General features: G+C 41.8%; 1 protein-coding gene across 1 annotated transcript in view; it reads right to left on the reverse strand.

Annotated features, from left to right (window-relative positions):
- Nucleotides 1–1,082: 1,082 nt before the first annotated feature.
- LOC150091401 (uncharacterized) overlaps nt 1,083–22,471 on the reverse strand; it is a 77,160-nt gene continuing 55,771 nt past the window's right edge. The window contains exon 4 of the mRNA XM_090375364.1: nt 1,083–3,205. Coding sequence (XP_090231490.1) covers nt 1,373–3,205 — 1,833 coding nt within the window. The 3' untranslated portion in view covers nt 1,083–1,372. The remainder of the gene's footprint in view (nt 3,206–22,471) is intronic.

Genomic DNA, 22,471 nt, shown 5'->3' on the forward strand with positions numbered 1-22,471 from the left:
TCATTATTAACATTAGAGATAAAAAGAGAGAAAAAAAAAACTGTTATGTAAGAGCCAGCAACCCAAAACCGAATTTATAAGCTCATGTGTATTATGTCCATAAATTGTGTGTGTTCTCTGGTCGAACTGTCTGTTTTGCTGAACGAAAAATGCGAGTTTCTGGTGTTAAAACCTTGCTGTCAATGCTTGAGACCGACTAACTCAGCCACTGAGTAAAAAAGACCATAAACGTTCCAATCGTCATTGACGGAATTTGAAACTGGGCCTTTCCCACTTAGTGTGAGGAGGGACGGTGGTTACAATCCCTGTGGTATTGCACTGACAGATAAAAGGTGCAGTCCAAATACGAATGATATAAAAAACATTTAAACACATGGCAACGGTTATGTATGCATTCGCTCTAGAAATGGTCTGCTGATGCATTCTGATATTATAGGATTGCAGGGGCATAATTTTAATTTTATTTTATTATTTTTTGATAAATCGTTATTCTTAGTATCCCGTGTAAAGTTTTAAAATGAAGGAAAGGTATCTTTCCCTTCTTTCTTTTTATTTTATTATTATTATTTATTATTTATTTATTTTTTTGACCGCTAGTAATCAATTAGCCTTACTTGAATAGCAATATTAAAAAAATACATCTACGAGTCCTGCACACTTTTATTATTATAAAAAATTACAAAAAGTTTACATTTTAATACACAATGCTCTTCAGTTTTCCATTTGTACAGTACACTTCAAATAAATTTTATGATTGTAACAATTCAACACAGAGCAAACAAAGCGAAGCATAATCATCTGGTGTTCTTACATTAACAGTGCACATAAGTTTCAAGGTTATCAATAATGAAAACGGACTATAAAATATACACAATATTTGAAAAATAAAGATAATGAAATAATGACCAAGGTGATGTTAAACACGTGTTAGTAGTTACTTGCTATGACCCGAAAAAGGATGCATTATCACAGTGGAAAAAGAATTGCACAATTAGTGAAATATGTATAATGGAAAACACCTGGATGCTTTTCGTAATCACACAGGATTTTACACACACATATATATATATATATATATAATTGACACATGTCATACAGGTAATCGCGGTATAAGAATCCTGTGTAATTATGAATGAAATAATAAACATTTATTCACTAATTTTCAACGAATGCTGATCGACAGCTCATGTTTCATAACGTTTGGTATCAAAGCAAAACGTATACCCTTATTCACTTCTGAACTTAAAATCATTAAAAAATAGAATGATCATGTGGGAATGAATGGAGCTATTATGTACTTCGAATGGGAATACAATGGGTTGCCTAACTATATATATCAAAATTTCATTCTCGTCGTTGTCCGACAGTTTCCTTAAAAACCTTGCGATCTGTAAATAGGATTATGAAATGAATCTTCTTCTTGTCCTTTGGACTGCTGCTGCTGCTGCTGCTGTTGCTGCTGCTGCTGTGATAAAAATGGTCTTACTTGGGTGAAGATTCTTGTCTGTTGTACTACTTGGCGCAGGCGTGCAGGTCGTGGAAAAGGAAAACTGGGGGATGAGGGCATATAATTTCCATCTGCTCTAGCTCTAGAAAGCAGCATTTCTCTAAGCATGCGCATCTTTCGCGGATTCATTCTATGTGGACGAACACTTTGCTGTTGCTGCTGTTGCTCAGATCTTACAAAAGGACGTTTCGGTTTGGAATTTGCAAAAGGAGGTCGAAGACTGAATGAACCATCTTCAGTAGGATAGAGAAGAATATACGCATCTTCGTTGGCTCCATCTACTTTATATGGTATAGAATCTGGAGGCATCATATACGTTAATTCTTCTTTTGGTATGATTAAAATTTCTTCACTGATTTGATCGGACTTAGCTTCTGGACCCTTTGTATTTTCAGGATCAATATTGGACTCGAAAGGAAAATGAATCTCTTGGTTAGAAGGCTGCTGAAGTGTTGAATGAACTACTGGATCGGGTATAGCGGGCCTTGATTGAGGAATGCGAATTTCCATGGCATGTGACTGAAAGTCGTTCATGGGGGCTGGTTGCTGTCTACCCATTGAATGCATGAAGGCTTCTGGAAATGGAGGGGGTGGAGGAGGAAGAGGAGGAGGAAAATTTGCTGGCGATTGCATATAAGGCCAAAAGAATTGTGGTGGTGGAACTTGATGTGGAGTATGGAAAGAAGACATAGGATGTAACATAAAAGGCGTGTGGAAAGGAGATTGGGCATAAGATGCCATAGGAAATGAAGAAAGTGGATGGGGCATGAACTGTGGGGAAGGCAATGGAAGATAGTATGGGAAGGGCTGAGGAGGCGAGAAATACATTGAAGGCGGAGGCATAAACCACATATTTGGATTCGCAGTTGGTGCTGAACGATGTAATTCATAGCGAGGGGGACTTGGGCTTTCTGAGTGACTATCGATTGTATTGTCTGGTACATCCTTGTGATGGGCAGATGGCATTTGTTCTGACGATGAGGACAGTAGAGACAACAGCGGATTAAGTGGAGGATGAGCAAGTAGCTGAGGAAGTGATCGAGATGAAAAAGATTTTTGGATAGGAGTGATTTCTGAAGGACCATCTTCAATTATAGGAAAGAAGAAGGTATTTTGATGATACTTATCGTCTGTTCCCTGTAACGGTAGTGCTCTTGCAATAGAGCGTCGAAGGAAGGAAGACATTCTATTTATTAAAAATGAAGGATCAAATATGGGTGATGAATCATCAATATCTTCCCTTCGCGATGGAAGTTGGTCATTTTGGGGGAACATTTTAGGCCTCGACTTAATTAAAGGTAATAAATGCGGCTTTCCTTTCTCTCTAGGGTAAAGTTTTGGCTTGGCAAAGAATGCGGATCCGGAAATTTTATCCTCATTAATCGGTTTGGGGGGAAAAGACAAGTTGGATTGAGAGGCAGGATCTGGTAACATGACTGCCGCCGCAAACTCTTCCGGTAAAACAGACTCAACCTTTGATTCGTCTCCATCATTTAACACGATAATGACTTCCTCCTGATTACTCTTGTTGTCACTAGATGGAGCCGGTGCGTCTACTCGAGTTGCGACAACTGCTCCATTGTCCTCATTTTCATCCAGCGATGAGCTCGAAAAGCTGGCTAGGGGCAATGCTCTTGCGACTGCTTCCGACTCCTCTGCTATTAGTTTGTCATCAACAGGAAATGCCATCACGTACGTCTGAAAAGGAAAGATGGGGTTAGTAGGCAAAGATGACGCATCTAATCAGTAGTTATGCTAATACATAAGTGGGCAAACAACGTTACACAAAACTGGGGAAAAATACAGCTTCCTTGACACTTGCCATGTAATCACTTCATAAATTTGTGGTGCGCAATTAAGATTGATAATGGTGTCAGCTTTCCCATTGTATTGTGCTGTTTCCCGTGACACTGGCAACAATAACTAGCTATATTACTGTTTAGCAGAATGATGTCTCATTCAAACATGTTTTAAGTGACAAAAGAATTGTGCACGTAAGTTTTAACCAATGTGTCTCCTACAACTTTGCATTGCATCTCGTCTACTAAGAAAAAAATTTAGTGATTTTCGTTTAAAATTCAAACAACAGTGAACTTCTGCCGTATACCAATTGTCCATATAATTTTGTCATTCCATTTGATTTTTCTTTTTCTTTCAGAATCAGAAAGGAGATGCAACGGTATTTACTGAAAGGATTTCTCGCGGATATCTAAATTTCTTTGGTGGTCTAATTTTCTCCTCATGTACAAGTCTCAGCTCATGTATAAGTATATGTTCTTGTACATGAGCTGGAAAAAAAGCTCACTCCTGTCAATGTACACTTACTTCTCACTAATTTCATTGCTTTAGCGCTAACATATACACCGCCTGATTTCTAAACCAATCATCATCATCGTGAACTTGGTCCGGCTTAACTCTTGGAGGTGGTCTTGATCTCGCCATCGTTGTCATGGTCGACCCACATCTCTCTTGCATGTAGGTTATAGTTAAAGGCTAATTTTGGGATCCGGTCTGGGTTCATTCTTTCTAGCTGGCTGATCCATTTTTTCTGATATCGTTTAATGTCATTTACTGTGTTATATACTTTTAATTTCTCGCGGATATCTAAATTTCTTTGGTGGTCTAGTCTTGTAAAGCCTAATAATGGTCTTAAAAATCTCGTTTGTGCTGCTTCTAGTCTGTGTGCATCTTTCTTATTTATGACCCAAGTCTCACAGCTTCTACAGCTGTGAGACTTAGGTGTGAGACTTCTACAGCTGTGAGACAGAGGGCTGATTTTGAAGTGATGTTGTGCAGTCGTAATTTTGTTTCAGTTGTCATTTGTTTTCCGAAGTGGCGTTTAATCGTTCCATTCATTTTATTATATTTTTGTAGTTTAGTATGGATGTTCTTCCCTTCATTTTATATTTAAATTTCCCAAATAGGTGAAGTCAGATATTTGTTCTGTTATTTTATTATCAATAACAAGTTTAACTCATTGTATGTTTTTTCCACATAATCCCATTGGTTTTGTTTTGGAGGTGGAGATTTTCATCTCGTACTTTTTACCTATTCTATTCAGTTCATTTGCTGTAGTTCATCTTCGGATTTTGCAATTATAACTTGATCATCAGCATATAATATCGTTTGGATTTTATTCCTGCTGTTCAACTGTATTCCGTTGTTAATTGTTTGTTTCCCTTCTTTAATAATTTTATCGATGTAGATATTAAATAAATTTGGTGATAGTCCACAATTAGATTTCTATATCTAATTGGGGTAAATGAAGTTGGCTACAAAATGCATGAATTCGGTATTGCGAAGCAAGTCTCCACAAACGCAAGTCTCCACTGTACTTGTTAACAGGAGAGACTGCTTCTACAGGGATGGGATACACTTAAATAGAAAGGGTGCAAGAATGTTTGCTGATGCTATCGAGGCAATGTTAGGTGGGTCGGAAAACTGCTAGATTGGGGGGATACAAGGACTAATAGATTAACAGTAGCCACTGGCAGAGGTGAAAGTGATTCTTGCACTGCTTCTATTGGAATGAGCCGCAGCCTGGAAAATAAGATGCAGGATATTTCAGAGACTGCTGGGAATCATTGGGGTACAAGTAAACACATGGGTTGTGTTAGGGTAGCTAAGAAAAAGAACAGGTGCATGTATACTTGTGTGTACACCAATGCTAGGAGTTTAGTAAATAAATTTGATGAATTTGAGGTATTGCTCAAAACATCAAAGGCAGATATTGTGGGGATTTCAGAGACGTGGTGTCACACAGATATAAGAAATGCAGAACTGGAATTTGGGGAGTACAATGTCTACAGAAAGGATAGACAGGATAGGAAGGGAGGAGGGGTTATGCTATTAGTTAAAAAACACATAAAATCCAAGGAAGTGAAGCCAGTCGACATCGCTGGACAGTGCAGTGTCGAGTCAGTTTGGTGTGACATAAGCATTGGGAGATCAAAATTGAGAGTAGGAGTGTGCTATAGGCCTAATGACTCTGATGAGTATAATAAGAAACTGTTCGGAGAAATAGAGTGGGCCAGTAAATCAGAGAGTCTTATAATGGGGGATTTTAATTTCCCAGATATTGACTGGAATTTGGGGGCTGGTCACTCACACAGTAGCAAGGCTTTTGTGGATTTATTGGATGATTGTTTTCTACATCAGCATGTTCGGGAGGCAACTAGAGGGAGTAATACTCTTGATTTGATTATCAGTAGTGATTCTTCATGCATTAAGAATCTGCAGATAAATGAACCACTTGGTGGCAGTGATCACAGTGTGCTGAAGTGGGAGTTACTCAAAGAGGTAACTACCATTAGGGGTAAAGGGAAGGGGTATTGCTTTCGTAAAGGCGACTACAATGGACTGAGACAGTATTTAAATTCTATACAGTGGGATCAACTGATGATATTGCCAACAGCAAATTCAAAATGGGAAGCATTCAAAGAACTTATCGTGGAAGCTACTAGGCTTTACATACCAACTAAGAAATATTGTTCAAGGTTTAGGCCTAAATGGTTGTCAGATGAACTAATGAGGCATATGGCAGAGAAGAAAAATGCATGGGATACATACAAATTAACACGTGACACGGACGCCTATGATAGATACAAGTTGATCTGTAACCAAGTTACAAAGGAGGTTAGGCAGGCGAAGGCAGATTACGAGAGATCCTTGGCAAGGGATGCGAAGAAAAACAGCAAAGAGTTCTTTACTTATGTAAACTCTAGAAGGAAGGGGATGAATCAGATTGGTCCACTTGAGATCGATGGGTCAACTGTTGATGACCCTGCTCGGGTAGCTAACAAACTAAATGAATATTTTGCATCGACATTCACACATGAGGAGTTATTCAGCGAGGGGAATGCCAGAGGTGTATTCAACTCTAGCAGTAAGCTAGAGAATCTTGTAATAACTGAGAGCAAAGTGGAGGAGAAATTGTTGAAGATAAACACAAGAAAGGCACCTGGGGTGGATGGGATCTATCCAGTTATATTAAAGGAGGCAGCAAAGGAGGTAAGCAAACCCTTAGCCCTAATTATGAGAGCTTCCTTGGACTCAGGGGAGGTACCCATTGACTGGAGATGTGCAAATGTGACCCCAATTCACAAAGGGGGATCAAAGGCTGACACAAGTAATTATAGACCTGTGAGTTTAACTGCTGTTCCCGGAAAATTAATGGAGGCACTGGTGAAAGAAGCACTGCAGGATCATCTAGACAAGACTTCAGTTATAGCTAGGACACAGCATGGTTTTGTTAAGGGGAAGTCTTGCCTGACCAATTTGATTGGATACTATGATGCAGTCACAAAAGAACTGGATGCAGGGAATAACTTTGATATTATATACTTGGATCTTAGAAAGGCTTTTGATACTGTTGCACATGGAAGACTGCTGCACAAATTGGAGCAGTGTGGCATTGGAGGCAAGTTGCTGCTATGGATAAAGGGGTGGTTGAGGGGGAGAAGACAGAGAGTGGTAATCAATGGACACTGCTCATCGTGGACTAATGTTATTAGTGGAGTCCCTCAGGGTTCAGTATTGGGGCCTTTATTGTTTTCTGTATTTATAAATGATATTGATGATGGTATATCAGGCTTAATGTCCAAGTTTGCAGACGATACGAAGGTTGGCAGGGTTGTCAAGGACACTACTGACACTATGCTGCTGCAACAGGATTTGGAAAGGTTGAGCAGATGGGCTTCGAGGTGGCAAATGAAGTTTAACATTGACAAATGTAAAGTACTACATATGGGAAACAGCAACCCCAGAGCAACGTATCAACTCTGTGGTACTACACTGACAGTGGTAGAGAATGAAAGGGACCTGGGGGTGGTGGTGCAGGCAGATATGAAGTTCTCTGAGCAGTGCAGACGAGCTGCAAGAGTAGCTCATGGTGTATTGTCAATGATATATAGGAATTTTTCTAGCAGGGATAAGGAGGTGATTATTCCCTTGTATAAGGCAATGGTCAGGCCACACCTAGAGTACTGTATACAGGCCTGGAGGCCTCATTTCAGGAAGGATGTAGAGCTGCTGGAACGAGTACAGAGAAGGGCAACTAGATTGGTGAATGGGACAAAGGGGTTCTCTTACGAAGAAAGGCTTAAGTTTTGCAAATTACAGTGTCTGGAAACTAGGCACCAGCGGGGTGATCTGATAGAGGTGTACAAAGCCTTGAATGGTTTGAGCATGCTCAATGCTGATGGGATTCTCCCTCTAGCTCAGAAAAATCACCTGAGAGGGCATAAATTCAAATTGAGGAAAGACAGATGTAGGATAGATGTGCGGAAATTTGCCTTTAGCCAGCGGGTGGTTGGTGGGTGGAACAGACTTCCATCCCTTGTCGTGGAAGTTGATAGCCTAAATAAGTTTAAGGCTCAGCTGGACAGGTATTTCGAACGAACAGAGGGGTGAAGTGGAAGTGGTTATTTTTATTTATTTATGTTACTTTTTTTTTTTTTTTTTTTGGCTGATGCTGCATAAGCTTGCTTTCTTGCATCAAATGCCTCTACTAATGCTAATGCTAATGCTAATGCTAACTGCCTCAGTACTGCACCTGTACTTCAAATAAACAGCACTGCTCCTTACAAATAAGTATAATTCTCTCTACAGGGTTGTTAAAATTAAAGTATCCCTATGTAGAGGGATACTTTAATTTTAACAGCCTGGAGTGAGTTCTAAGGCTTGACCTGAAGAAAAATTTGGACGACAGGTACAATTAAAGAATGCGCTCGCCATTTATTGGAGAAAAAAAATATTAGTTACAAAATTTGTCACTATGGTGCGTAACTATCTTAGTTACGATTATGCAAATAACTTATGTTATTTGAACAATCATAGTTATTGCCACAGGTCCACTACTCAGCTCTACTGTACTGTGTAAAAGCAAAGCAGTCTCTTCAAAATCATACAGTAGATGTTTGCATTCACTACAGCATCAATGCAAACGTTGCAGGAAAAGGCGCTATTAGTGAAGCTGTACTATCAGAACAGCAACAATGCAGCTGTGGTTATCAGAGAATTTCGGCATCAGTATTCCATAAGGCCCACGTGGACCTATGACTATTTGTGTTGTCCGCAAAATAATTGCGAAATTTGAAGCGACAGGATATCTTGGCGTTCAACCAGGTGTCTCCGCGGTAGCACAGTGGTCTCATCACCGTCCTCCCCAGACCGGGTGGAAAAGGCCCGGGTTCGAATCCCGTCGACGACGCGAGGAACTTTAGTGGGCTTTTTTCACTCCTTGGCTGAGTTAGTCGGTCTCAGGCGTAGATAGCAAGGTTTTTCCCTCAGAAACTGAGGTTTTTTCGTCCTGCAAACAGGAAAATCGACCATAGAATACACGCAGTTTTTTTACAGACAAAATAAATATATGGGTAGATGTAATCATTTACGGGGGACCTTATATATCACAATTTGGTTTGTTGTTTTTTTTTGTTGAACCAGGTAGAGGTCGAAAACGAGTGGACTCCTCTCGTGTTGAAGATGTGGCTATGGCTGTCGTGGATTTATCAAGTCAATCTCCATGTGGTAGCGCCAGTGTGCCAGCTGTTTCTCGTGAAGTGGACATGCCGTATTCCACTGTAAGGCTAGTAATGCGTCAGGTGTTGCGGTACTGTTCTTACAAGATGCACATGCTACAGCAGCTAAAGCATGGTGATGCAGATATTCGTTTCACATATGCACTTCAGTTTCTTCTTCGCGAATGACAGTGGATATCACTTGGCCATGGAACATCTTTTGGAGTGATGAAGTCCACATCTACTTAAATGGACAAGTGAATACGCACAACTGTCGCATTTGGGCAACAGAAAACCCTCGAGTTATCCAAGAGGTCCCGTTGCATTCTCCAAAAGGGACAGTATGGTGTGTATTTACGGCCACATTCATAATTGGGTCTATTTTTTTGAACAGGTAACACCGACTAGACCCCGCACCTGCTCCGCCACTGGACAGTGATATGAAATCTTGGCAAATTTTGCAATATCAGAGCTGCAACAACGTAGGTGCCTTCAGGATAGATGGCGCGCCACCATTGTGTCCAAAGATTGCTAAGGCAACACTTTACAGACGAACGGGTCATCAGCCGTTGTTTCCAGACATCTTGGCCACCCCGATCACCGGACCTCACCCCATGCGACTTCTGTTTGTCGGGTTTTTTGAAGAACCAGGTATATCGGGGAGGATGTCAAACTCTGGCAGATCTGAAGGACAGCATTAGATGTCATGTGCTGGCTATTCCAGTTGACATGTTATGTTCTTCTGTAGAAAATGCTGTTCTTCGAATGGAAACTAATGTTGACCAAAATGGAGGACACATTAAACAATTGTAACGCTGTTCAAGTGATTTATGTTGCCACAGCGCCATATTGTGACAAATTTTGTAACTAATTTTTTTCCCCAATAAAGGCGAGCGGATTCTTTATTGTACCTGTTGTCCAAAAATTTCTCTTCAGTACGAGCCTTAGAACTCGCTCCAGCGCCTTCTACATAGGGATACGTTAATTTTAACAACCCTGTATTTGTAATGCTTGCCATTACCTTAGACGGCCTGACCAGTGTTTACTAGCACCTAGTCATTCACTCATGAGCTGTCAAAAATCACAAAACTGGCAGTAATAGGTAATGGTACACATTACAAATAAAGAACAATATACTGTACTGTACTTCTCTTTAGGAAGCAATACTGCAAGTGCAATGCTGAAGTGCAAGTGCAGGGCCGGGGCAACTCGTGGTGCATATCTCCGCAATATGAGACTGATGCATATTGTAGCAAACTTACCGTAGATACTCGAGTATAAGTCTAAAAATTTGGGACGTTTTAAAAATCAAAAGGTACGGAGTTTTTTTATACACGGGGAAAATTTTAAATTAATAACTTATAATAATTTTTTAAATTATCGGGCAAAAGCCATCTTGTTCTGGATTCTTTATAAGAGTGACTGCTATGTATAGATGATTGCATATCTAGTCGCCATTAAGTTTTGCTGCGTAGGGTTTTGTAGAATAAATCCAGATGATGGTCTTGCATTTCTCAAATTTTGCAGCGGTTACGTTTGTTGTTGCACAGTAGTCGGAAATTGATATTAAAGTGCTTTAATTCAAATGGGAGTTCAGTTCATAGTAATGGTAATCACGTAAAAGCAATTTTATTAATTCTTTCACAAAAAGGGGCAAGTATGTAGCACACGCTCTTTGAGTAGACCGGGTTCAAGCCCCTGACTGCTGAATACGGTCGATCTGCCAACCCGCACTGGACCAGCGTGGCAGATTATGGTCCACTTCCCTCAGCATGAATTGTTGAGGAGGCTTTCATCCTGCAGTGGGTTGATAATGGCTGCCCTTTACTTTACTTTATGATTGAAATACATCAAAAAACAAAGCCTATGAAGTTAGCTTCAAACTGAAAGTAGTTAATCTCGTGCACATAAATTTGGAACTTCTGAAAAACTCGTGAGATTGGAGGAAACAGAAACACTTGCTGAATTGAAAAAAAAAAAAAATCAGGGAACATCGACTATGACCTCAAAGCACATTTTCTAATATTAACTTATACCGGGGCGTTAAGAGATGGTTCAGCCTAGTTTTTATTCTTCATTTTTAATCATTGGTCAAGGTTCCTTAAATTCAAAATTATTTCAATTCGGCCTTTTTAATTCAGATCTTTGTTCCTGCGGGTCCGAGGACACTTCGGCTCACGTAATTTATCATTGCTATAACTAGAACATGTTCGAGAGGCAACGCATTATCATCAGCAACCCAAGCGGCAACTCATTATCAGCAGTGATTATTCGTGTATTAAGAAGTTGCAGATAATGGAACCATTAGGTGCCAGTGATCACAGTGTACTGATAAGGGATTTACTTAAAGATGTCACTACCAATTAGGGGTAAAGAGAAGGGTTTTTGCTTTCCTAAAGGTGACTACAGTGGTCTGAGGCAGTTTTTAAATTCTATACAGTGTGATGAACTGATGATATTACCAACAGCATATTTTAATTGGGTAGTATTCAAGGATTTTGGAAGCTACTAGGCTTTTCATATCAAGTAACAAATGCTGCTCAAGGTTCAGGCCTAAATAGATGTCAGATGAACTAACGAGACTCGTGGCAGACGAGAAAAATGCATGGGATGCATATAAATTATCAGGAGTCACAGAAGCCTATGGAAAATATACGCTAGTCTGTAATCAAGTCACAAAGCAGATTAGGCAAGCGAAGGTAGATTACGAGAAATCTATAGCAAAGTATGCAAAGAAAGACAGCAAAGACTTATTCACTTCTATAGACTCTAGAAGGCAGTAGATAAATCAGGTTGGTCCACTTGATATCGATGGTTCGACTGTTGATGATCCTGCTCAGATAGTTGACAAACTGAACGAGAGTATTTTGCATCTACATTCACACATGAGCAATTCTGTAGGGAAGTGGAGAACAGAAGCTCATGGAATGAAAAAGACCTGGGGGTAATTGTACAGGGAGCTAAATGATTTTATAATAACTGAGAGCAAAGTGGAGGAGAAATTGCTGAAGTTAATCATAAGAAAGGCACTGGGGTGGACGGGATCTATCCAGTTATATTAAAGGAGGCAGCAAAGGAAGTAAGCAAACCCTTAGCCATAATTATGAGAGCATCCTTGGACTCAGGAGAAGTCCCTCACGGGCTGCAGATATTCAAATGTATCCTCAATTCACAAAGGGTGACACAGTCATCACAAACATGTTACTTTAGCTTCTGTTCCAAGGGAAATAATAGTAAAACTGGTAAAAGAAGTAATGAGTGATCATGTTGAGAGGGCCAAATTATACTGCAAACACAGCATGGGTTTGTTAAGGGGAAGTCTTGTCTGAAAAATTTGATTGGATACTATGATATGGTCACAAAGGAACTGGATGCAAAAAATGATTTTGATATTATATACTTGGATTTCAGAAAGCTTTCAATACTGTTGTACTTGGAAGACTACTGTACAAGTTGCTACAATGGATAAAAGGTAGGGTGGTGGGAGAAGACAGAGTGGTAATCAATGGACACTGTTCTTCGCGGACTAATGTTATTATTAGTGGAGTTCCCCCAGGGTCCGTGTTGGGCCCATTGTTGTTTTATATATTTATCAATGATATTGATGAAGGTATATTAGGCTAAATGTCCAAGCTTGCAGACGATAGGAAGGTAGGCAGGGCTTGTAATGACAGTATGCTACTGCAACAGGATCTAGAAAAGTTGGGCAGACGGGCTGAGAAGCCGCAACTAAAGTTTAACATTGACAAGTACTGCATATGGGTAGCAGTAACCCCAGAGAAACGTACCGTGTGGTACTACACTCAGGGTGGTAGAGAATGAAAAAGACCTGGGGATAATTGTGCAGTCAGATATGTTTTCTGAGTAATGCAAGCAGGCTGCCAGAGCAGGTCACGGGGTCTTGTCAATGATATACAGGAATCTTGCTAGTAGGGAGAAGGAGGTAATTATCCCTTTGTATACGGAAATGGTCAGGCCACGCCTTGAGTACTGCGTACAGGTCTGGAGGCCTCATTTTAGGAAGGATGTACAGTTGCTAGAACGAGTACAGAGAAGTGCAACAAGATTGGTTTGTTTGTTTGTTATTTGGTTTTTAGGAGCATTAGCAACTAAGGCCATATTGCTCCGGGAGATGCGGTGGTCATTTCCTGACCTTTCCGCATCTTCCGTATTTGGTGGTGACGGGCTCGAACCCCGGTCTAATCAAGAAGCGTGTGCTACGCACCGCTGCTCCTTCCCACCTGGCTACGGAGGCGCCACAAGACTGGTGAAGGGAACGAAGAATGGCTTACGTTCTGCAAATTGCAGCGTCTGGAGACGAGGCACTTGCGAGGTGATCTGATTGAGATGTATAAAGCCTTGAATGGGTTGAGCAGGCTCAGTTCTGATGGGATTCTTCCGCTTACGCAGATTACAACCTGAGGGGGCATAAATTCAAATTGGGGAAACACACTTGTACAATAGATGTGCGGAAATTTGCCTTTGGCTGGAGGATAGTTGGTTGCTGGAAGAAATTTCCATCTGTCGTTGTGGAAGTTGATAGGAAGCTGCTTTCTTGCATCATATGCCTCTACTAATGATAACTAAAATGATCTAAAATATAGATTTAAATCTTATCATACTAATTTTGCTAAAGGAAATGAAACTATTTTCATGGGAAATGAAGAATTCTCTCGGGCTTTCAAAAGATTTGTACTAGAAGTATTTACAAAAAGAAAACAGATGTTGGCTGGATCATCCTCTTGTTATTTTGCAATTATTGGATCACTGGCAAACATAACTAGGCCTTCTACAGCTATGTCTTAAACTTCCAATTAGTACTCTATGTATGTGTCCTACAGACTTCTGCACTTTTTGTATCTGTTCACCACACCTTATTGTGAGGAAGATAATATTTATAACACTTGTTCTTGCCCAAGGGAAAAAAAATCACTGTATTCATTTAAGAGTTTAGCATTAGTAAGGATATAATATATAGTAACGATATCATAATACAAAATATAATAATAATAATAATAATAATAATAATAATGGATGATGTCGCAGAGAAATATTATTCATACTGCATCGAGTGTGGCACAGGATAAAGTCACTCGGGTTCAGGCGTTAGGCAGAGGGGTCGGTTCGAAAAGTTGGAGACAGTCTCCAGAGCAAGACAGTGAAGCAAGTGGCACTGTCCCCCATAAGGCTATCACAAGAGAAGGGCAAGACCTTCCAGCCCCACCAACTGGAAGTGCTTCCTGGGCAACTGCGCCAGTGACCACCCAGGAAGGAAGAAGACACCAACGCATGAAGTGAAGCATCGAAACGAATACGTACACCATGCGAGCATACCATGAAATAACCAGGCTAGAGACTGGTATGACAGTGTACAGGTCACGACTACATACCAAGTGGTTGGAACGATTCTCGGATATTCACGTCACTGAACAGCGATTAGCGGACCAAAGTACCATCGTCACGAAGGACTTAATAGCTCCTGCCATCTTGGGAAAAATCAAGCAGGATGTGAGTGATCAACAAAGTCATCTACAAAGCACAAAGAATATGGTCAATATGGAACCAGAGGAAGAAGGGCAAGAAGAAATACAATCCAGAGTAGCTGAAGTGGAAAGAGACGAAGTCATGATATCCAGAATAGAAGACGAGTGGAAGAAGGCACTAACAGAATTCGAAGGAATGTACCCCACAGGACCCACGTGATACCTATGCAGAGGTCAAATAAAATCCTGTGCAGAGTAACAGCCCACCTCAATCGGAAAATAACGTCACATTACCTTGACAACAATGGTGCAACGCTGGAGGCTATCCATACAGCCGTATACTGTGTTGCCATAGCAGCCACTAGGATTAATGGAAAAGAAACGAGACACCAGCAGCAGAAGAACCGAAAACAGAAGGAACCGTCAGCTTGGGAAAGAAGACTTCGGCAGAAGATAGAAGAATTAAGAGTCAAGATAGGTCAGTTGACCCAGTACCAACAGGGTAATAGAAGTAAGAAATTGATTGGAAAGGTGAAGAGCATCCTCAGCAGAGACAGCATCCACAGCAAACATGAGACCAGTAATCAGAAAATAGGAGAATACTTGGACACACTGAAGCAGAACCTCCTCGCACTCAGCAAGAGACTACACCGATACAAAGAGAGCTCCCAGAGGAAAATAAACAACCCAATTTTCGATGAGGACCAAAGAGCCTTCTACAGAAAACTGGGTGAAGATGGGAAAGCAGGAAACGGACCACCAGAGAAGACGATCGAGGAGTTCTGGGGAAATATCTGGGGCAATGAAGTAAGACATAACAGCAGAGCACCCAGGATAGAAGTAGAACGGAAGAAAACCAAGGACATACAAGAGATGAGAGAGTGAGAAATTCGAGAAGAAGAAGTAAAATAGTCGATCCGGAACACCCACAACTGGCGAACCCCAAGAATTGATAACATCCACAACTACCGGTACAAGAAGCTCACCTGCACACACAAGCAGAGCAGTTCACTCGAATGGTAAGGCACCCGGAGACAATCCCGAAGTTTTTCACTGAAGGAGTCATATAGCTGAAGGCTAAAGACGAAGATACAAGAAACCCGGCGAAATAGAGGCCAATCACCTGCCTCCCAACTATGTACAAGATCCTGACCAGCTACATAACCAAGAAGATATCAAACTACTTAGAGAGTCAAAACATAATGGCCGAACAGCAGAAAGGGTACAAGCGAAGGAGCAAAGGATGCAAGGAGCAATTAACCACAGATGCGGCCTTCGACTCCATAACTCATAGCTGGATAATAGAGACCCTGAAGATCTACAAGGTCAATCTGACAGTGACAAACTTCCCAGGAGCAACAATGGCGAAATAGAGCACCACCATAAAGGTAGAGAACAGCACAACCAGACCAATCCCCATTAGAAGAGGAATCTTTCAGAGAGATGCTCTGAGCCCACTGTAGTTCTGTCTAGTACTCAACCCGCTATCCACCATGTTTAACGGCAGCAAGTATCGATATAACCTCAAAGAAGGAAGAAAGAACCTGTACACTCTCACCCATCTGATGTACATGGATGACATAAGCTCTACGCGGCAACCGAGAAGCAACTCCAGCAACTACTCCGGTTCACCGAAGAATTCAGTAAGGACATTAGTATGGAATTTGGTCTAGACAAAAGCAAGACCCACACACTGCACTAGGGAAAATTAGTTGGTCGAAACTACCAGCTGCTGACTGGTAAAAAAGATCAAAGCTATGACAGAAGAAGAGACCTACAAATACCAGGGATGATGCAGGCTCAGCAGTTAGAGCACAAGGAAATCAAGAAGTGCCTGACCGAAAAATATCATCAGAGACTCAGAAGCCTGCTGAAAGCAAAACTGAACGGACGGAACACAGTTAAAGCCATAAACACCTATGCAGCTCCAGTACTAATATACACCTTTGGGGTAATAGATTGGACTAACACCGAGCTAGAAGATATCATGAGAAAGAGAAGAACAATGATGACCAGGAGCCGTCAACACCACCAGAAGTCAGCAGTGGAGAGACTAACAATAGCTCGAAAAGAGGGAGGAAGAGGCCTGATGGACCCGATAAAGCAAAAGAAAACAGCGATAGTTAACCTGAAGGATTACTTCGAGAATAACACAGCACCACTCCACCAGGCCATAAGGAAGATAGATAAGTGGTATACCCACTCAACCTAAGGGAGGAATCTCCTCCCACCCAGACGGCACAAGGAACGAAGTTAGAAAAATGGGAAAAGAAGACACTCCATGGTAGACACTACAATGACCTCCATCAAGATCACATCGAAAATATTGTTTCCAATGCATGGCTCACAAGCGGGACGCTCTTCCCCGAGACTGAAAGATTCGTGCTGGCCATCCAAGACCAGGTAATCAACACCAGAAACTATAGAAAATACATCGCAAAGGAGCCCGGAATGTGGCCTCAGAAACGATCCAACACATTACCGCGGGGTGCAAGGTGATCACCCAGACTGAGTACACTCATAGACACGACCAGGTAGCCAGGATAATACATCAGAAGCTAGCAAGGAAATACCAGTTGACCAGAGAAAGTGTACCATATTACAAGTACGAACCCCACGCAGTACTAGAGACCAGAACCCACAAGCTGTACTGGGACCGCGCCATAATAACGGATAAGACCATCCCGCACAACAGACCGGACATAACACTTGTGGACAAGATGATAAAGGCTACTTATCTGATTGACATAGCGGTTTGCCCAACACTAGCAATGTCCAGAAAATCCATGAGGGAAAAATTAGGAAGTACACGAACCTGAGACATGAGGTCAAGGAGATGTGGCATATCCAAGAAGTATCGATCATCCCAATCTTCGTGTCAACCACCGGTATAGTGCCAAAGATTCTACATAGCAGCCTATCAGCAATAGGTTCCCCAGAGAACACCTACAAGGAACTCCAGAAAGTCGCAATCCTGAACACCTGTAGGATAGTCAGATTTCCTCGACCAACAGTAACACCACACATTACAACCACCCTGTGTACTTGGTAGCAGTATTCATCACGGAGTGGAATCCCCCAATCAGGGAGAAATAATATAAGAGCAATAATAATAATAATAATAATAATAATAATATTCCCATTCCCACAAGGTAATCATCCAATTCTGCTTTGAATTTACCATAATCATTGCTCTAGCGCCTGGCACAGTAATATAATTACCGTTCTCTCCACACCGGGTGGAAAAGGCCTGGATTTCAATCTTATCAATAAAGCGAGGAACAAAATTTTATGGGCTTTCTTCACAAGGTGGATAAGTTATTCGGTCTTAGGCGAGAGTTGCATGGTTTTATCTGCGGGAGCTCGAGTTTTTCGTCCATCAAACAAGCAAATCGACCAGAGAATACAAGTAATTCACAGACACAATATACTGACGCCTCATAGCCTAAGTTGCTTGGGCGCTTAACAAACACTCACTGAATCACTTTGAATGATAGATGCAGCGAGTTTGACTAGTGCAATAAGTGTGAAACACTTACTGCAGTGTCTCACAATCCCTGCACGTACACCGATGAGACAAAACATTATGACCCGCAAGTCGTTATGCAAAGCGAAGCAACTGCAGGTGAACAACGGCGCGTGCGTGGGTCGGGAACAGTATAAAACACACCTGATACTGAGATCCGTTAATCAGTGTTGCTCTTATTCTTCAGATGGGAAAAGCAGCGGACTTAAGCGAGTTTGATAAAGGCCAAATTGTAATGGCTAGACGACTGAGTCAAAACAAATTATTATATTGGGCCACCCGAATAATTAAATTCATATGCCGTGCTGTGTGTCTTATGTCTGTTATTGCGTGGGTTCTATGGTGAATTTGTGTGTTATGCTGGACGAAAAACTATAGATTCTGGGTAAACACCTTGCTATCTACGCCTGAGATCGACTAACTCAGCCACGGATTGAAAAAAGCCATTAAAATTCCTCGCGTTATCGACGGGATTCAACCCGGGCCTTTTCCACCCAGTGTGGGGACGACTGAGTCAGAGCATATCCGAAACGGCACGAATGTTGCGTTTCGGATATACTCTGACACAATATCCGAAAGTGGTCCGAGGAGGGGAAACCCACAAACTGCCGGCAAGGTGTTGGACAACCACGGCTCATCGATCCTCGAAGGCTCTCCTGGATGGTACGTGGCAACAGAAGGGCGACTGTGGCGCAACTCGCCGGTAATTGGAATGCTTGAAGGGAGTAAAATGTCACAACACACAGTTCATTGAACCATGCTAAATGGGGCTGCGTAGCCGCAGGCCGCTCTGAATACCCGTGCCAACCACGGTTCACTGGCGACAGCGCCTGCAATGGGCACGCGAGCCTCAAAACTGGACCTTGAGTGATTGGAAGAAGGTCGTCTGGTCTGGTGAATCACGTTTCCTGTTGCACCACGTGGACAGCCGGGTACATGTGCGTCGTTTACCTGGGGAAGTAATGGCGCCTGGATGCACCGTGGGACGAAAACAAGCCGGTGGTGGCGGTGTCATGCTTTGGGCGATGTTCTGCTGGGATACCCTGGGTCCAGTCATATATGTGCCAGGCACTCTGACGTCTATCTAAACATCGTTGCTGACTAGGTGCACCCTTTCATGGCAACGATCTTTCCCTGCGGCGGTGCTGTCTTTCAACAGGATAATGATCCTGTGGCGGGATCATGCCACACCACCCGGATTGTTCGAGACTGGTTCGCGAAACATGAGGAGGACTTCAGGTATTGTCCTGGCCTCCAAATTCCCCAGACATCAATCCCATCGAGCATCTGTGGTTTGTATTGGAACAGCAACTCCGATCTGCGGCCTCTCAACCACGGACCTCACAGGAGTTAAAGGATCTGCTGGTTACGTGTTGGTACCAGATACTACAAGACACATTTAGAAAGCTTGTACCGTCCATGCCTCGCCTGCTGTTTTCGCTGCACGAGGTGGACCAACATCATATTAGGTAAGTGGTCATAATGTTTTGGCTTATCGGTGTAATTGAACTTCATAAGATTCAGTCTTCTGCTGGCTCCTGAGATTTTATATTTGTAACCCTTGGTAAGCGTCTCACCTACCGGGGAGAACAGAACTTCCTCATTCATTTTACTAGATCCGTTCAGCGCTTTGTACACCTTAATCAGATCTCCCCGTATATGTATAGTTTTTAACCCTTGCGGGCCACACCTTCTAAGCTGTTCTATGTGCATCGTTTCCATTCGTCATGGTCCTCTTTTCCGAGTCCTCTACAGAAGTTCTATGTCTGTTTTAGGCGCGGTCTCCAAACCTGAACACAATATGGCAAAGACCCTATAAATCATAGCCAGGACATCATGTGCTTTCTTAGCTGCCTATTTACACTTCAGGGAAAAATTTAATTCCAAACTAAATCATAATACCTAAGTCTTTTTTTGTTTTTGAACCACTTTTAGTGTTTCTCTCTTCCCTGGTTTATGGGTGATTCCATGATTTATATTCCCTAAATGCACCTTACATTTTGAAGCATTAAACTTTAACTGTCATTTTTCGGGCTATATACATTGCTCGACAAAATTAACAGAACAAAATGTTTTTCGTGAATATTTCATTGAAAACGATGTTGCTGAAGGGGAATATTTGATATAGTAGGCATCCTGGCATGCAAATTCCGAGTATCCAATAGAAATCGATCTACCACCTTTCAGCTAAATCGTAACACCTAAGTGTTTTGTCTTGAACCACTTTTAGTCTCTCTCTCCTTCCCCTGCATTATACGTCACCCCATGATTTATATTCCATAAATGTGTAATTTTACATTTTGAAGCATTAAACTTTAGCTGCCATTTTTCGGATCATATACATTGCTCGACAAAATTAACGGAACAAAGTGATTTTCATGAATATTTCATATAATGCATGCAAATTCCGAGTATCCAATAGAAATCTATCTACCACCTTACAGAGCCGCAAATTAAGCAAATTTTTATGCCTAAAAAAACACGGGTTGAGACCACATCATTTCATTCCCGTTTTTCAGCCTGCTCAGTGGGATAGCTACGTCTCCAGTACTCAGGATGGCAAGTCATCCTCGTTTAGCTGAATCTTTGAGATGACGGGCCGTTGGACGACTTGAAGCCGGGCAGTCGCAGGCGGAGGTGGCACGCTGGCTTAATGTGTCCCGCAGAGTCGTCTCGGCACTATGGAAGAAATTTCAGTAGAGAGGAACCATTACAAGGAGAGCTCGTCAAGGTCGCCAGAAGGCCAAGTCAACCAGAACAGATCGCTATCTGGCTCTAACAGCAAGAGGGAACCTTACACTATCTTGCCATCAACTGTCTCTTGAGGTTGCTGCAGCCACAGGTGAAAAAATTTCCAAACGGACTGTGTGACGAAGACTCAATTCAAGTCGACTCTACGCAAGGAAGCCAGTGGTTTGTATCCCATTAACCCCAAACCACTGCAGAGTTCGTCAATGTGATTTGGAGCCCTGACAAATGGGGTACTGTTCTGTTCTCTGGTGAGTAACGCTTTAGGCTACAAACCGATTCTAGATGGTTTTTTTTGTTTTTTTTTTTTCCATGTAAACCCCAAACATGAGAGGTATTAGAACCTATAGTTATTAGTAATGTGCTTGTGTTGGAGGATGAGAAGACGAAAGAAGATATTTGTTGGAATTGGACTTGAACTTCAGTAGACTGTAATTTTCAGGAAATACGTATGAAGGAAGGTTGTTCCAGAAAAAGGCAGTTGAATGAATAAATGAGGAAGCTGAAAAGTTGGTTCTGTGAGTTTGAAGTTGGACAGTAAATGGATGTTGGCTGGTGGTTGCACGTGTTCGGACTGTTTTGAAAGAGAGAGCGGGAATTATAGAAGCCAATTCAGAAGAACAGTGCCCATGGAAGTATCTGTAGAAGAGGCATGCAGCAGAAACAGTACGTCTATGTAATAGCGAGTGGAGAGACTCTGTTAGAGATGAATCATTAATTAACCTAACTGCCCTCTTCTGAATGGAATCAAGAAGCCTGAGAGAGGTTTTGGGGGCACCGCCCCAAATGTGGGAACAATATTCCATGCTAGGGCGGATTTGCGATTTATAGAGAGTGATTAGCTGTTTGGAAGAAAAGTAACGCCGAGAGCGAAAGAGAAAACCAAGTTTTAAAGATGCCGAGGTAGCAATATTTGTAACGTGCTTGTGCCAAGAGAGGTTAGAAGTCAGGGTAATCCCCAAAAGAGATATACCATTTTGCCTAGCAATCGGAGTGTCACCAAAGATAAGCATAGGAGTAGAAGAATCCTTTTTGCGAGATATAAGACAAGACTGAGTTTTAGAAGGGTTGAAATCAACTAAGTTGTCTTTGCCCCACTGGAGAATTACCTGAAGATCGGCATTTAAGGAATTGGTAGCAGATTTTCGAGTAATTGAAGCTGATTGAGCAGGGCAAGGTTTCTCAAAATAGAAAGTGGAATGCAATGTGCTATCATCGACAAAACTATGGACAGGATTTCCAGTCAATGGAAGAAGGTCATTAATATACGAGAGTAAAAGAGTGGGGGGAAAGAACCGAACCTGGGGGACACCGGCATTAGTGGAGAAGTTAGAAGACAGAGAGCCATCTACCATCCACCCTCAGTGAGCGATAAGAGAGAAAACTGGATAACCAATTACAAAAAACAGTTGGCAGATCATACGATGGAAGCTTGTTTAGAAGACCTTTATGCCAAACACGATCGAAAGCCTTTGAGATGTCAAGAGCAACTACTTGTGTTTCACCGAACCTTTCCATTGAATTAGTCCATAAATGGGTAACATGAGCCAGAATATAACCAGTGGATCAACACTGACGGAATCCATACTGGCGATTGTTGATAAGACGGAAGGTTTCTGGGTAGTTTAAGAGTTGGCGATTAATTGATTTTTCCATTAATTTAGAAAGAATAGAAGTAATTGCAATGGGA

This window comes from Mastigoproctus giganteus, chromosome 1 (genome assembly GCF_048544385.1).
Source record: "Mastigoproctus giganteus isolate SK-2022 chromosome 1, ASM4854438v1, whole genome shotgun sequence".
NCBI lineage: Eukaryota > Metazoa > Arthropoda > Arachnida > Uropygi > Thelyphonidae > Mastigoproctus > Mastigoproctus giganteus.